General features: G+C 36.4%; 1 protein-coding gene across 2 annotated transcripts in view; it reads left to right on the top strand.

The window, feature by feature from the left end:
- The window catches only part of runx3 (RUNX family transcription factor 3), a 52,390-nt gene extending 34,466 nt beyond the window's left edge, over positions 1-17,924 (top strand). For both annotated transcript variants that reach the window (XM_043255705.1, XM_043255706.1), the window contains 3 exons: positions 3,011-3,169; positions 8,432-8,503; positions 14,412-17,924. In XM_043255705.1, the coding sequence (XP_043111640.1) occupies positions 3,011-3,169; positions 8,432-8,503; positions 14,412-14,935 (755 nt within the window). In that variant the 3' untranslated portion in view covers positions 14,936-17,924. The remainder of the gene's footprint in view (positions 1-3,010; positions 3,170-8,431; positions 8,504-14,411) is intronic.
- Positions 17,925-18,465: the final 541 nt, after the last annotated feature.

Raw genomic sequence — 18,465 nt, 5'->3', positions numbered from 1 at the left:
TTTTACGAGTTTCTGGCAGAAAGAACAAAAAAGTGCACATTTGTGGTGTAGAGATTAGTTCATTGCACTGGTCACGTGATGAAAGAAGAAATCGAGAGGTGAACTAGTAGTTTCTTATAATTTATCATTGGATGAGTAGTTATGATTTCCTAATTCAGAATAAGATGAAAGATCTTTTATGGGGAATTTGGCTTTTGAACATATAACGTTTCATTAAAATCAACTATTTTACTTGAATTAAGATTTGTTCATTTTGCTGCACACAGAGTTGGTAAAATGATTTAATTAATCAGAAAATCAAAAATTAATCATTAATGTAAATATGTAAACATATTGTTAAGGATGTATATGCTGACAGGTTACTTTCCTTTAAGTCATTGAATCATTCATTGAGCTGATTTATTCAGAAACTGATTCATGAACTGATTTATTCAGGAACTTTCTTTACGAATGTACATTAAATTAGTTTCTCAACCAAATCATACCAAAACCTAGATTAAATCAGGCACCAATTCAAGTGAATGTCCTTATGAATCATTGACTCTGACAGGTGGATGATCAGTTGTCATGATTGATCTGATTTTTTTTTACACACACACTACTTTTGCCCGAATAACCATTTGTGTAGTAATTATTGACCCAATTTCACATATCAATAATACATACCTCTAACCCAGTGATAAAAGTTAAATAAATGTGTTTGTTTTAAGATAAGATTTTCATAGCATTTATGCCTCTATTATAAGAGTGGTGTATGTTTATTATATTGTATCTGTTGCAGTTGTGTTGAGTTCATCCCAGACCATTTCCCATGACATGTGTGTATATGAGAGGGATCCACTTATTATTAATTAGCGTGTCTGTGTGTTCTGTGGTTATGATATCATTCTCACAAAAAGTCAACATTCCTGTCTAAGTGCCCCTTACCTATGAAATATTTATTCATCCATAATAATTCAGACAGGGTGAATGTAGGCAGGGAAGATGTAGGATTTGACCTCGCAGGCATCCAGGAGAAACTGCCTACACTAGCTCTTGAACAAAAGAACTTATACAGTATGCCATACTATAGTGATACCACTACAGTAAGATTGCAGCTTTAACGTGAAACACTGCACGTTATATTTGACATCGTTCATACCTGAGAAGCTGCAACAGAGAGATCTCAGTTGTTTTGCTTTCAAGGATAAAATTTGTTTTAGATTTTCTGCTGAAATGTAGTGACAGAAATAAAAAATTGACACAAATGAGACCTACAGAAAAAGAAGATCTAAAGCAAAGAGTGTGGATAGCATTTCTGATATTTTGATGAGAAATTAAATTGATGTTTGATTACACTTATGAGATTTCTGCAGATTTGGTTTTTACTCAGTAGTAAATGGCCTAAAAAAAAAATTGAAATAGAAAAATAATTGTTACAGTTAATTTAATCTCATTTCAGTCTAGGAGAAACAACTAGAAAGTGATTTTTTTCTTTTCCTCTGGGACTTTTGTTTTGCTTATCCCACAATTCATAAACAAGCCAAAAAGTACAGAAAAAAGATTATTTGGCATTTAAATCAAATCAGAGAGAGAGACAGCAGCAACAAATGGAGGGAGGGATAAACTGACAGAAATATTACCCCAGGGGTACAAAAATTGTCGAGTGATGTATTGCCCTTGGGTGAAAGAGAGGGCAAGAACACACAAAATCCATATCACAGCGTCTGTTATCCCTCTATATCTGAATAAAATATTCAAATACAGCCATTACTCCACATTAAAAACCACAAAATGTTCACATGTTCCTCACACACGCCACTGATAGTCACATTAAACTCATCCATTAGAGCTGACCAGACTACACGTATGATGATGATGATGGGCGGGAGGGATGGGGGTGTCTGTAATGGCTGTGGCAACTTACTGTCTGTAATAAACCCACACACACACACACACACACACTCGCGCAGCAAGGTTTTTCTCGGTGATTTCCTTTGTGGATGAGTCACGGCTGAGTACACAGCTCTGTCTGAAAGCCGTAAGCTCTTTTCCAGACCCTTTTTACTCAATATTTGTGTATTTATATGCTTATTAGAACAGGATGTTGTTAGCTTTGTGAAACACTGATGTCAAACTTTATTAGGATGGTTTGTAAATGTGTGTTTGCTCCTGTGTGAGTTGTTGTCATTGCAAAGTGTTTCAAAACAGGTTCCATAAGTTACGATGCTGTCTTAGAAAGCTGCTGCTGCCTTAGCATTTTAGTGGGTTTATTTTTAATTGGTATATGGAATTTATTTATTTGTTTATTGATTTATGTCATATAAATTTTTTTAAATTAGAAAAAGCAAATACATTTTTAAAAAACAAAAAAAAACATTGTACCCCACTGTTTAAAAGTTTGGTGTCAATATGTTTTTTTAATAAATAGTAAATATATTGATAATATTTCAAATAAATGCAATTAATTTGAACATTCTATTAATCAAAAAATTCAACAAAAAATATTTTATATATAAAAGTTATTTGAAATTGTAATAATATTTCACAATTTAGTTTTTACTGCATTTTTAATCAAATAAAAATCTTACCAACTTCAAACTCTTGAATGCTAGTGTACGTGTACTTATAAAATCTTTTAACTTTAGTAATGCCTGTAAAACTTCCACACATTATGATAACAGAAAGGGGATTTTCACATGAAGAAAGTCCACTCACACAAATCATCTCAGTAATAAATAACCAGAAAGTTAATGTGCATAAACAAAATGGCCGGACAACGTTATGTTACATGTTTTTTCTCCTGTATTAGTCATTAAAGTTTCACATTTCAGCCTTCAACTGACATGGGCTCGATTTACTCCAAAATGAAATATGTTTACTGTAAACGTTCAGGACAAAAACCGAGGGCCGAGTGAAAAATGAGATGTTCTGGTTCATTGTGCCTCCATCATTCTGATTTATTACTCTTAACTTTGCTGGGGTATTGCTATCCTACTAACCCGCTGCATTTCTCTCCATCTCTGTGCAGGTCACCGCGTGAAGCCGGACGACCCTCATAAGCAGTACACCGATCGCCTGAGTGACATCGAGCGTTTCCAGAGGGCCAGTCTGAGAATGAACCCTGGCAACGGGACCGCCCGCTCCCACCAGACCCATTACAACCCCTCCAGCACCACACAGATACCAGGTGCGTGTTTTGTCCCTGGATGCCCTACAGGTCCAGTGTGTGTGTGTGTGTGTGTGTGCGTGTGTTTGCTCGATTCAGACGTTCAGACTCGTCACAACAACTCACACCTCGACGTCTGGAATCTAGCAAGCCCTCTCGATCTCGGCTCCCACGTCATTGTGTGTGATAGCGGCCGAGAATACGTTTTCCGAAAGAAAACGAGCATGAGCATGATTCTCAAAAACTGTCAAACGCACGTATGCGCTTCGCTCGCAGTCTTTCTTTTTTCAAACAGTCATACACACCCAGGCAGATTTCACGCCCCACCCATTCTCATGCCGTAATGCTGAAATGTGCTTCTTTTATTCATTTCTGTTTGCTCACTGTTTCTGCAGCACAGACTCAATCGCTCACATTTCAAAAGAACTCGGTGTGTGTTTACAGTGACTCACATTTCAGTTTTATTTAGTTCCTTCGATCATTCGGTTCATAAACCTACAAATTTATTCCGTAGTAAGTTGGATGCTTTTTGCGAGCTGCATGCACAGTGAGATCTTGTATGTCAAACGTCTGGTGTGTTTTCATTGGCTTTGATTCTGTCATTTCGTTAAACAATTACGCCGTTTTTTATTTGTTCTTGTTTGCTCGTTGCATCTGCAGTGTAGGCAGAATCGCTCATATTTCGTACAAACTCAAACAGAGTTGGCGTGTGTTTACGATTATCTAAGCGGTCGTGACTCACATCTCGCCGCGATCGATCAAAAAGCGAGAAAGACCAAATGCTCCCGAGGGTTAAATCACGTCCCGCTGCACCTCTTTCATCTTTTTGTCATTCTTTTGACCATTCGTAAATCCATAGCCGAATCTAAAGCTACGAATTTATTCCTCACTACTGTAAGTTTGTAAGTTCTGATAGCATGCTAAGGCACAGCATTCATTTTGTCAGTCACACAGTTTCTATTTCTGTCAGGTCATGTTAGGTAGCTCCCCCACATTCAAATCTCATTGGTTCATTGATTCTATTATTATTGGTTTTAAATGACACAATTTCACTTCATGATGTGCCTTTCCATCAGCATAAAACCCACATTATGCTTTAAAAATATTAAGATATAAAAAAAATATAAAAGCATTCATAATCATTTATATGTTTTTAAATACTTGCTCACCAAGGTTGCATTTATTTGAACAAAAATAAAGTAAAATTGAAAAATATGATTTTTTTTAAGTTAAAATAGCTGTTTGTGTATTTATTATACTTTAATAATTTTTTTTTCTGTGAGGACAATGCTGATGTTTCAGCAGCCAATACAGTCTTCAATGTCTCGCAATCCTTCAGAAATCATTCTAATATGCTAGTTTAGTGCTCAGTTATATGATTTGATGCTGACAATATTTTCAACATTTTTTGATGAATAGATAAAGTTAGAAAGAAAACCATTTATTTAATAAATTCTTTAAAAAAAATTCAACATGCTTTTACTTATACTTTTAATTAATTTAATGCATCCTTTCTGAATAAAATCACGCATTAAACAACGTTAATCATTTTTCAAACGAATGCAAACAACAGATATATAATTTAGCAGTTTTGCAAAGCTTTAAAAAATGATAACTCGTGTCTGGTTAGGATATGATGTAATGGTCAACCGGAACCCATAAAAATGTGGTTACTTTCGTAACCTTCATTATTGATGAGCAGTTTATCCACAATGAGCCAGTGATTTAGAGACGCTGAATGTTTAGCTGGTGTTTTTGTTTGGGGTTTTTGGTAAATTCCTCCATCAGATTGACCTGATTTCTGAAGGGTGGACGCTTACACAAGCATTCCTGCAAAACCATAGCCGTGACTCATACAGAGCTCAGCTCCAGAAGAATGGGAGCTTTACTCTCACCGCGTCAGGAGCTGGTAAAGCACATCTAGGATCCGTATCTGCAGGTGGATTAGCAGAGGAATTAAGACTTTGTGGTGCTGTCGGAGAACAAGACTGCCGACACGCACATATCTGAAGCAGACATAACACATTAACAGAGCTTTAGCTGTCGGGAGACTGCTTGTCTGTCACTGCTGTAGGCCTGTGTGAGTGCGTGATACATCAAAACCTCACTGTTATGTCTGATATTAGCATAGTTATCTCTCACCTCAGGGCACTGTCTCTCTGGCTGTCTGTCTCTTGTGTCGGCCCAAAATTCATATATGCCTAAATCTTCACACACACATTCGACCGCTCTTGGTGGTATGAGGTTTGCAGACAGACATGTGTAAGACAGACATGTTTAATCAGATTTATCACACTCATCACAGGGTAATTAGATGGTCTTTCATTCCACCTGAGTGATGCAAACTCTCTTTGTGCGCGCGCGTGTGTATGCGCGGTGTTGATTGCATCATCCTGGAGTCTTGAGGTTTGCAGATTGTTGATGACTGTAAACAGATATTAAGTTACAAAATTCACAGCACAAACACAGACATGGTTCATACTTAAACAGATTTGTCAAAGCACACAGTGCGTACACACACCTATTGTCATGCCGGTGGAACAGGGAGGCGAATTAAAGGTGGCTTTAGTTGACTTGCAGCGACACGCTTCAGACGGGAATAAAACGAACGAGGAATAAATAAAAACTAAAACACAGAGGGAGTTAAAAGAAGAAGCTAAAAGCACGAGCGCGTAGAGATGAGGGCAAAGCTGTGTGGTGTTTATTCAAGCGCTCATGCATAACCCACCTACTGAACAGACATACACATCAAATATGTCTGTGCGAAAGATTCATTATTTTGCATAAAGACAAGGAAGTCTGCTTTATGGACCATTACTTTTTTATGCATTGTAAAAATGTTTGTCTAAATATAACATGGCTGTGAATTTTAAAGTATGTGACATGTGCTTCATTGTCATGAAAATAGTGTCACAAACATGAATAGTCTGAATGGTCTTTTTCAGACAGTGAACAGGTTTTAAGTCTGAGACTACACATGTGTGTGGACTTCAGAGAGGTTTTGAGTGTTTTAAGGAGGTGTGGCGAAAGATCTTACAGGAAAACCAGACTTCATGGTGGCTGTGTTTGTTTTTGCTGGTTCTGAGGAAAGCCTGCATTTCCACTCTCCCTCTCTTACTTACTCTTTATTCTCTTCTGTCCACAACCATGCAGTACTATTTAAATGAGCAGTATCCTTTTTATTGTATTTTGACATTTTTTATTGCTATATATATATTTATATTTCATAATATATATACTTGTTATATACTTGTTATATATATATATATATATATATATATATATATATATATATATATATATATATATATATATATATATTTTTTTTTTTTTTTTTTTTTTTTTTTTTTTTTTTTTTTGAGCAAATTTTATCTGGACAGTTGAATAAAGTTAATTAGCATGATATAATTACCAAATAACTTTTGAAAGAATCTTAATTTTATTTTTTTCACCATTATTAACAACACAATCTATGTAAATACATCACAACAGGGTATTCCAGAAAGTCTTTGTTTGACAGAAATAAACTGATTCACTAGAAAAAATGTATTTAATAGTTCAGTCACGCTATGCTACTGTTTGTTGGAAGCATATAGACTTGCTGTCATATTACTAATATATTTATTTTAAGTCACGTTGCTACTTTTATTTAGCTTCACCCCAACATCAGTCCACTCTGAGATGCACAAATCTCACATATTGTCCTGCTCACAGACTGTTTCTGTGACATGCTGCTTTAATAGTGGTAGAAATCTGTCTGTTATTGACATTGTGTATCAGCCAATCAAAATATTTGAGTGAGATGTTTATTTTCAGCAGAAGCACCAGCTGTGGCCTGAATAAGAGCATTTATACTGAAGAATTTATCATTGTGCGGCGAAAACCAGAGTGAGAGACTGAGAACAGCGTGTTATTAGTGGTGTTTGCTAAGACAAGCATCACTGTTACTACTGCTCGTGCTTATGGTTATAGAGATTTACCTCAAATATTAAACTTTGGCAGAGATGAATAATATTTTCAATTTTAAAAAATAAATCCCGTAGGCTTGCTTTTGTTCTGGACTTGTAGCCAACCACTATAAAAAACAGACTACGTTTTGCATGGACAAGCACCACTCATATTTTTCTCTGAAAATGTAAAAATCTACTTGCATACGTCTCATATCTCATATGTGTACGTGTGTTTGTCGCAACGATTAGCTTGTAACAACTATCTCATCTCGGTCTGAGAGCAAACAGGATTTATTTGCATGTCAAATTGGCAGTTCAGTGCACTGACGCATACACACACACACACACACACACACACACTCTATAATTCCCAAAGTATCTTATTTTAGACTCGTGCAGTGACTGTTTGTGTGTGGGTGTGTGTGTGTGTGAGTGAGAGAGAGAGAGAGAGAGACAGCTGTGTTTCAATGCTGACAGAGTGTTTTAAAGTGTTCGGATCATACACACATACAGGCGTCACACTCTCAAGATAAGAAATATGATAATCACACCTTTAACAGACACCCAAAATATCATTCCTCCTGACACACTGATACTTTTCTTGGCTCATCAGCAAAACAGAAAGATTTCAGAGTTATCTACTCGCACACACACTTTTGACAGATGGAGTTCTAACATGTGTGTGTGTGTGTGTGTGTGTGTGTAATGTGACACCAGCATAAGATTTCATGTTTGTTTTTCTCGGCACCTTTGATGAAAACACTAGCAGCTCTCTCACACTGAACGTGTGTGGACAAATTCTTTGTGTCGCAATCCTATAAGCGCACACACACACACACAGAGCTGGGTGGCATATCTAATAATCACTGTATATGCATGATGATTTTGCTGCTTAAAATTAATATTAAGCAACAGCGTCTCTGGTTTACACTTTTCAGTTGATCAGTTTGTTTTAGCCTTCAAAATTGTTTACAATGTTTACTATTACAAATGTGTTGTATTGCTGAATATAACAGCATCTTAAAGCTAAAAGATACATAATGTTAAGAACTTTCTTTTAACTTTATTGCACAGTGCTTTATTATTTATTGCATTCATTTATATTTTGGTTTGATAAATTGTATTTATTATTCAGGATTTTTATATTGCTTTGTATACATGTAAAATATCTTTATTGTGTTTATTTTATTATTTCTTATGAATTTGCAGCAACTTAAATACATAAATATCAATATAGAGATACTGAATAATATCTGAACAACTTTATGAGATTTTTTTAACACACAGTGCCTATGTATGCATATATTTATTTATTTTTTGTTTTTTTTTGTAGCATTATGGCCAGATCAGATTGACCCTCCTGCACTGAAGACTTGCAAAGTTGAAGACGACTTACGCTGGTCAAGTAAGAGAAACTTTAAAAAACGCACATAGTTCACCTTTGACTCTGACTTAGTTTGTTTATTTATTTATTTATTTATTTGTTGAATCTATTCTTCAGAAAAAAACGTATTGTTCAGTCACGCTTTTTTATGTAATTGGTAGTTCAATGAATCACTTACATCAAAACACACACCGCTGTCCTCAAATGACTTCTTTAATATGCAGATGTGTGTGTGTGGGTGTGTTGCCGTCGTAATGGGTGAATCATAAAATTAATGATCCAATCAGAATGCATAGTTTTTGTGGAGGACTCTGAAACAAACAGAATGTAAAAAAATTATCTACTTTCGTTTACACACGTATGCATGGAACCAGAAACATCAATAAACATTCCCGGTGTGTGAAATACACACACTTGCTTTAGTGAACACACACACACATACATATAAACACTCTCACTCGAAAACATTCACACAAACTCATGCTGCCATGGACACACTGCCACATACCTGGTTCTGGCACGGTTTTTCTTCCCCACGGCGACGCAGAATTCCTGCCCTTCCTGTTCCCGCAAACCCCAAACATCCCAACCAGCTGAGTCATTTTTACCTCCAACACACACAAACACACACAAGATTCCCTTTGTCACACCAGCCCCTGTGACATTTAAGTTATAGCTTTCTTTAATTGCACTTTGATTGATTTATTATTCCTAATAGACTCAGGTGACATGTTTCAAAACACTAGATGCCAGTTTCAACATAATCCCTGGTCTGTGATGTGAGGAAATATTTGAAGTTTATTAAAAACCTGACTGCAGCTAAAATATTGTCACTCCTCTACTGAGTGGTTCATTTCGTTAGGTACACTTTGCTATTTAGCAGCATAAAATGGGTTGATCTGGCAGGCATGTTAATTTTTTACAGCCGTATCACTGTCGAGGTAATTAAGGGTATTCACTTCCCACATTTAACTGCGTTTGACCTTCCCGAAAATTTGCAGAGTTTAAAACTGAAACTAAAGATGCTTGAAAGACAAAATTCAAAAGTCGTTTATGTCTAGAGCTTCCAAATATGGACTCAAATTAGATTAACTCATGCATTGCAAAGGAAATCATTTCAGAATCAGACATTTTCAAATCTGTTTAAATTAAAGGTGTAGTCCACCCAAAAACGTTAAAATTCTGTCGTCACTTACACATGTCATTCCTTGCTTTCTTCTGTGGAAGTCAAAAGATGCTACAAAAATACAATATATCTACAACTCTCAAAAGTCTTTGGTTAGCAACATTCTTCAACATGCGTTACTCTTTATTACTGTCAGCCGTCACAAGATAATTAAGGGTATTTACTCCAACATTTAACTGTGGTTGTCACTCTTGAAACGCTGCAGTGTACACGTGGCCAAAGAGAGTTCGAAACGCACACAGATACATGATCGGAAGGCAGAATTCTGTTTTAGAGTTCCGAGGTTTATTCTAGAACTGCAAAATATGGATTTGAACATACTTCAAGTCAGTCAATAGTAAATTAAATTAGGTTACACTATTGTACAAAAAATGGATTTGAGAGTCTAAATGGAGTTTTTAATGAAGAAAAAATGTTCTTCATTTACTCACCCTCATGCCTTTCTTCTGTAGAGCACAAAAGAAAATTTTTTGAATAAGTAAGAACAGTCAATGGAACCCAAAACCTCTTTCCACGTAAGAAATAAATGCATACTGGTTTAGCATAACATGAGGGTGAGTAAATGATGACAGGATTTTCATTTTTTTTTAGGTCAACTGTCCAACTGAGTATCAATTTTGTTTTTCTTAAACAGTAGCCCAGATCATTTGGATTTGATGATAAGTGTTTGCATTTATGTGCAGATCTCAGGAGAGACATCCGAGCAGTCTGAGAGTTTGATTTTTGCTCTCCATAAGAAGCAACTGAGATATTAAATAGATCTCATTTTTGCCGTGGGTTCAGATCGCATGTGTTCTGCGCTGCAGACATTGCGTGAGTTTAATGTTGACTCACTGCTCTGAACTGCAATGATCAGAAACGCCTACAGAAATAATGAGATCCAACAGTTCTTCTATTTCATAATAATTGCTTCCGAAAGAACTGAATATTGATTCCTTTCAGCGTCCTAGAACAGCAAAAGCAGCTTAATAATTGTGATTTTTGGATCAATAATAAGGCCGTCGTTTCAACAAATGGATTTTAGAGTCAATAAGGTCAAAATTCCTCACTGGTGGAAAAAAAGGCATTCCTGATTTATTCAAAAATGCGTCTCATTGCGATCCAGGTCCTGAATCACCGACCTGATTTATAAATCTCCAGTACAGTATCAGATGTTTGTGAATGGTAACCTGAGCCGTGCTGATGTATGAGATGGCGGAGCAGCACATGTCGGAGATGAGCTACTTTGCATGCGACGTGCCGTGTTGTCTTATGGACTACAGCTCTAACATAAACACACAAGATCTACATGTTTGCCTGCATCTCAGGTTCTCTGCCTGCTGCAGCGATATGCCATTACCTTCAGTTATCATTCATCAACATCCAGTGCAAACATTTAGCCATTTCAGCCCTGCTCTAGTTTTCTGCCCCCGCTTGTAAAACCATCGGTTTATCATTTGGAAAAATAGGCTATAAAAATAAGAGAATTGTTAAAACAACTACATTTTGAATAGTCTATTGCTTTTTTTTTTTGGTTTTAACCCAATAGCTTTCATCTCGTGCTATCATTCTTTATTGTAATGCCATATTTTTATATATAACTCATTGTGCATTTCAATTAATCTCAATCAAAAGTTTTAGGCCTTTGTGTACGGCATAGTTGAGTTACATGTAGTGATTGTTTGGTTGGTTCCTGTGGCTTTGTGTCACCAGTTGAGCATAAAACCACATAGTAGAAACTCAAACCATGAACTAGTAAGCAAGTCTGGGATCCACGTCATTGTATGATTGTTGGATATGTGGTATTTTCGATATCCTACGTTCTAAAGCAAATATACACGATTTGATTAGATTATATAGAGTATCAAGTATATATTTCAGTCTTTATGTCTCCATGTCTTTCTTTCTCCTGGCCACATAATTTGCCTGGTCCAGGTGTAATCCATCTGTTTTTGCATTGCCATTTTACAGGTGAGGGCCGAGATTTGCATCCTCACCAGAACCCTGATCCCACACACAAACACGCACAATTCCTGCCGACTAGCTACTGCTTGCTCTTCTGTTAACAAACAAAATCAGTTTCTACGGCAGTCAAATGAGGCAAACCTCTGTAGTGAGCCGGGTTACACGCTTGACTGTGGGCTAGTGGAACACGGAGAAGTGAACTGATCGCTGCGATGGGCAGCTCACAATGGAGGAAGGATAACAGAGTTTGACAATTGAAGGAGAATATACGTTTTCTTTTCTTTTCTTTTCATTTGGAAACGCTGCCGAGCTTTAAAGTAGCGCTTTTTCCCACCTCAGGGACACAACTACTAAAGCCAACACAGAAGGAGAAGGGATTTTTCCCCTCAGTAGTTGTCATGGCTTGCTTGTGCCTAGACCAAATATCCCTTAATTTTTTTCAATACATTTTCTGCAGAATTTTTAATTAATATCAATGCAATCATATATAGCACATAAAATGTTATTAATATTAATAATAACATTTAAATATTATCAATACAATTTGTTTAAATATTGTTTCTGCATATTTTATTTTAATTAATACTCATTTATAATATTTATTACTATTCTATATTTTTCGTTAGAAATGTCTTATTTTCTGAACACTGCAAATAAGACATAATGCAAATACTGGGTGGATAAAAAATATGTTGTCGAGAAATATACAATTATTTGTATTATATAAATATTAAATAATGATATTATGCATATTTATTTAATAATACTGTTAATTAATATTAATGTTTTTGTGTAAAAATGTGTTATTTTCCCAATGATAGAGTTCAATAATATTAGCAAGTTTAATAATATTAACATTGTTATTAATGGTATTGATGTTTATATAATACATAAGGCCAAATAAAAAAAAAAATACTGAGTGTATAAAAAATCTACCTCTATTTAAATGTGTTGGTTAAAAAAGGGAATTCTGTCATTTAAATATACTGTCAGAAACATCAAACCGTTATTTTTTTAAAAGGGGAAAATGTAACACAATTATGGGTTATACCGCATGGTTTCCTGCTCTTTTAGCTTTTAAAGAGTTTTTCCACTGATACTAATGTAGATCATGTGTGAAGTGGTTATGCTGAGAAACACAGCAAACTAGTAACTCTCTAGAGGAATGGTCTTCGAGAAAAGATCTCAATGATGTGTTTTTATTTTAATGCGTTTTTTTTATGATGTAAATAACATTAAGTTGTCATCTGCCAGGTTTAAAATTAAACCCTCTTTTCTAATAATAACAGTTAAACTATCCACCAAGGGTTCTGTTCTGGAAACGTTCTTGTTGTTAGCATCTTGTCCGGCACTAGAGGGAGACGCCGAGTCTGAGTGAATGTGTGTCTGCGAGGGTAATGAGGGTAAACAGCGTATACAGTTTGGCTGTTATATCTGGTTTGCAGCTGTTTTTAAACTCATTTGTCAGATTTCCGTCTTTAGTAATTAATCTCGTATGGTGTGTGTGTGTGTGTGTGCGTGTATCTGTGTGTGTGTGTGAGCACGAGTAAAACTGCACAGACTGGCAGGAATTTGTGACCATTTCGGTTAAATCAGTGGCAGCTGAAATCTTGAATTCTCTTTAGTTGCAAATCAGATCCTGGCCCCCCAAACGAGAGAAAGAGAAAGTCAACACCCCTCTGAGAGAAAGAGAGAGAGAGAGAGTATGGTTTGAGGAAGTTGAAATGGAACTCTATGTTTTTCCCTATTTCTCTGTTTCTGTTTGCAAATGGACCCAATGCCCCAGACAAACGGGGGGAGAGTGTTTTAAACGAGTCAGTGGCACGCACAGACGGCATTCTCCTCCCTCAGGCGCTGGCATGCCAAAGCCTGCTCCAGTATCCCAGCAGCCCCTGCTCGATCGTGGGCAATGCGCAGAAAAATCAAGCCAGAAAACAGCACTATGTGTGCAGGTGCACAGAAGCTTTCTTGCACCTGTTCATAAAGCCGTGGCGCACTGGACGTGAACGTTAAATGAAAGTACAGACGTCAGAGCATACCAGTCTTCATCATCTTCTTCCTCCTCAGCCTTATAACATTATACTTTCGACTGTTTGACTGTTTATCAGACGATGTGAAGTTCAGAAATGACACTAGGTGGCGTAAGATCAGCGTGTCAATAGGGATCTGAGGCAGTAGTTCATCTGATGCATTTCATTTTAATGTATATTAACATTATATTAAGTTTTATATTAATATTAAGGTAATGTGCATTTTAGCATAAATTTTAGCATAAATAGTAGCGGCATAAAATGTCAAATGTATGTATAAATATATAGAGCTCAATTTCTTAATACTATAATTCTTGTTCTCATTATTGTAAAAAAAAAAGTAATATATTATTCCAGTTGCAAATCATTTAATTAAAAAAATCATAGGCATTATTTTTTGTGCAAAAAATATTTCAAAAGACTTGTTCAAATGTAAAACTATGCTTAGAATCCAAATACAGGTAATCATAAGCATTTAGATTTTAATTACCAAATTAATAAATTTGTTACCCTTTATGCAAAAAAATTAAATAATAATAATAAATAAATAAATAAAAAATTTTGGGCTGAAATTAAATTATCCACAGACTTTTAGTATTTTTTAATATATATATTATATTTTATTTTATAAATAATCTATATTTCATTTCTTAATTTGGTCAAAGTTTTTAAAAATTATTAAAAATGTAAACTTGTAAAAAGCATGGAATCTATTATATTTTAGCTGTTTAAATGTTAAAGTCTCACTTTCTTTCTCTTTCTCGTCCAGGTACGGATCTGTTCCCTCAGAGGACGTCCTTCCCGTCTCTATCTCCATTAACAGCTCCTCGGTTCTCAGATTCACACATGCATTATCCGGGTCCCTTCACCTACTCTGCAAACCCGTCCAGCACCGGAATCGGTGGTCTCAGCGTGGCCGGGATGCCCACCTCCAGCCGCTACCACACCTACCTGCCTCCTCCATACCCCGGCAACCAGAACCAGAACTCCCACTTCCAGACCAACTCCTCGCCGTACCACCTGTACTACGGCACCGGATCCGGCTCCTACCAGTTCTCCATGGTTCCCACCGGCGGCACCGGATCGGGAGGTGACAGGTCGCCCACCCGCATGCTGACGTCCTGCACCGCGGCCGGCGGGGCCGGGGGCACGGCGGGCGGAAACAACAGCCTGCTCAACGCCAGCCTCGGCAACCAGAGCGACGGCGTGGATGCTGACGGAAGCCACAGCAACTCGCCCACAGCCATGAGTGCGTCCACACGCATAGACGAGTCCGTCTGGAGGCCTTACTGAGAAAACAGGAGACTGAGAGAAGTCGCTGAAGTTTAGAGTAGAGCTGAAAATCTTGCATGTTTGATCGTTCTGTATCTTCTATGACATGTCGATTGCTTCTAAGACCACCAAAGTGAACCCGCGAGAAAATGTGTCTGGACAGAAATGGACCTCCGCTGATCAAAACTGAAGGAGGACAGAAGTCTCACAGGAAAATGAGGTGTATATAGAAAGATTATAATTACGAAAAGGCATCCCATAGTAATATATCAGCAACTTTTCTTACCAAAAAAGCTGAAAAACCAAAGAGAACACGAGCCTGTATCTGAAAAAAGCCAATTTATCCAGCCTTACAAACCAATCTGCCTGAACGCTGTAAATCCCAGAGTGCTTCGCAACCATGAAAGCATGTCGTGCAGACAATATGAGAAAGCTTCACAGAGCTGCAAGACTGTGGGACTTTTAATGTGTAAATACGACAATGAACAAAAATGTTACCCACAAGTTTCAGGTACTTTCCAAACTTGCCGAAATAGTCTTGAACTGGTGAGATGTGATCAAGCGTGGAGCTTTGTGAGATGCAATGTCAATTTCATAGAAACAGATTTTAGGGTGAATATCACTGAACCTGCCAGGAACATATTCAGGTCATATTTAATGAGTAATTACATTTTGCATGAAGAAAATGATGCTAATTGTTTTTTTAATTTTTTACAAACATTCGTTTTTGCATTTTTCATTGTGGCATTGTTTTCATCGAAATGAAGCGCATTTGACCCCTATTATTGTAGCGCAATAAAATAATGATATATTATTTCATTTGCAAATCATCTAAATTTACATAAACATAGCATCGTTTTCATTATGCAAAAATATTTTTTGCTTTTATTTTAGGGTGAAATGTGATCTGGATGAGCTTTCATGAGATTCACCCTTTAGCTGCGGGTCCTCGATTTGTTGAAACGCAAAACAGTGTCTATAATCCAAAGACAGACAGGTGTTTGATTTTTTTTTTCCTCGCTTCATGCCAAAATCACGAACAATTTATTCGTCTCTGAACTTGTGGAGACTTGCCTTTTTTGGAATAGTTTTTAGAGTATTTTTTTTTCTCAGTGTTGATCGCTTTTTATGACTTTCTTCAGACTATTCGTTTGAGCTCAGTTTTCTGGTTTGTGTGTTTTTTTTATTTTTATTTGAATTTTTTTTTTTTTATTTATTCGAGCCAAAGAGAATGCGTTCCTATTTTGGATCGTTTCCGGGTCATAAACATTTCCAGTTTTTGTTTTCGGTCTCTTTTTTTTTTTCCAATCTTTTGGATTTTCTTTGTTTTAATATAAAATTGGAATTTGTGCTACTGTAATATATTCTTTCTAAATTATACAAAAGTTTTAACGTAATGCCTATGTTTTCCAATGCAGCTTTAATGCACTAAAACATTTATTTAAGAGGTTATATGTCCTTGTTAAACCACATAATAGAGACATTCTTATACCAGATTGAATTCCACATGATATTTAGTCATGTGCCTGAAAGGCCTCAACCATCGCAAGCCAAAGAATCCAACAATCACCTGTTGTCATTCCACGTCTCTAAAGTGTGAAAAATATGTTGCTCTAAGCACCTACATTATGTGTCTATTTTTCTTACCTTGTTCTTGGAATGACTGAAATCGGAGACAATAATTGGTGCACGTTTGAAAGCAGATCGTCTGTGATTATTTGAATAACAAAACCATGCACAAGCTCATACAAGGGGGTAAAGTGGCCGTGACACACACACACACACACATACATCCGCGTAACAGGTGTAAGTGAATATTTCAGCACATAACCCAGAGGTTTTTTCCCATGCTCACACCTGCTGCCATCACCTGAGGGCCGAGGGCCCCAAAAGAGCAAAGGAAACAGGTAGAAAGATGGATGAAGAGAGACGTATCTCCTTTCGCAATCGCTGGTCATCCTTCAGGCCTTGTTATCCAAGCAGAAGTGCCCGTGTTCAGTTTGATTCACGGCCGCTTTGATGCCTTTATGTGGGCGGTTATTTTCCTTCCCATTGTGCCTCTGCTTGATTAAGGCCCCAAGCTGCAGGCTACAGGAAAGATGGGTTTAAATGGGAGCTGGTCTAGTTACACCGATTCTCTCCTGCAAAGACTTCTGGGTAATAGAAACCCTGGGTAAACTATTGCTTCTGTGTCGTATGGTGATTCTCTCTCAGTGCCTCGGTCTGGATCTACTAACGTCTGTGGATATCAAATCCTGTTCGGTGTAACGGCTTTATTTCAAGTTTGATTGTCGATTATGGATCACGAATCCAAATTAAGATTTGCTGCCCCAAAATCAGACCCAAAACACATCTATTTATTTCCGCTGTATCAGTACTGATTGCGCGTTGCGTTGATATCAAGGTTCTGTTTCAAAACCTAACTTTTGAAAATAAAGGTTCTTTACTGGCATCGAAGGTGAAGAAACAAAAAAATCGGAAAACGTCCTTTAGATCATTAAAAACGTCTTTGACTACGAGTTAAAAAAAAACTATTTGCTGAAAAATTCTTCAGGAAAGCAAAAAACGTTTTTATATGCAATTCAGCAAAACACCCTTTTAGAACCTTTATTGTTAAGAGTGTAGTGCGCTCCCTATGTAGGCAGCACAGAATCTGTTCCAAAGAAGTAAGCGGTGTAAACACGCCTGTGGGTTTCTCCCTGTGTGAAAGCGTTCTGAATCAGTCACTTGTTTGAAGGCAGAAGCCTATGTAAGCAGCTGCAGGTTTTGAAACACAACCCAAATGTTGCCAGTGAAGTGAATATCACTGAAGGCACTCATCAGTCGGTGGTGTTTGTAAAATGCACAGGTCCTAAAAGAGCTAAAAAGCACAACACACTCCTGTTGAACAAATTGTCTTTTTCACTCGTTGTACGTTTGTAATTTTGGTTCCCGAAATACGCTCTTTTGTTCCTTCATTGTGTGCTAATGATGTAGTTTTTTATGCATTTTAATTAAAAAAAGATCAGGATTTTCTTGTGATTTTGAATTTCATTTACTTCATGTTTTTGTGATTCAGCCGCTGATTTTACAATGCCATAAAAAGTTACATAAATTAAATTTCCTCAACATTTCCACATTTCGGTAGTGTCGTTTGTTTGAGATCATTTGCGTTGGACATAGGTTGGATATATTTTTGCCGCTTAAATAGTCGTACAGACATAAATTTAACTTTCAAAATGATGTATATATAGAAACATGTGCACATAAAATATCTGCAATACTAAGTAAAAAAATAACACAAAATTATTATCATTCAAAAGTTTGAGGTTGGTAATATTTTTAATGTTTCTGAAATAAGTCTCTTCTCACCAAGGATGCATTTATTTAAGCAAAATAAAATAAAAACTTCAATATTGTAAATTATTACTATTGTATTTGCTGTATTACTAATATTAGTAACTTAAAATATTAGTAATTTTTTTATAAATATTACTATGCTTTCTATTTCAATATATTACAAAATATAATTTATTTCTGTCTTAAGCCTCACATGATCCTATAGAAATCAT

The sequence above is a fragment of the Puntigrus tetrazona genome, chromosome 13 (genome assembly GCF_018831695.1).
Source record: "Puntigrus tetrazona isolate hp1 chromosome 13, ASM1883169v1, whole genome shotgun sequence".
Classification (NCBI taxonomy): Eukaryota; Metazoa; Chordata; class Actinopteri; order Cypriniformes; family Cyprinidae; genus Puntigrus; species Puntigrus tetrazona.
Note: the sequence above shows the minus strand (reverse complement) of the source record. Positions and strands in the feature narration are given on the sequence as shown.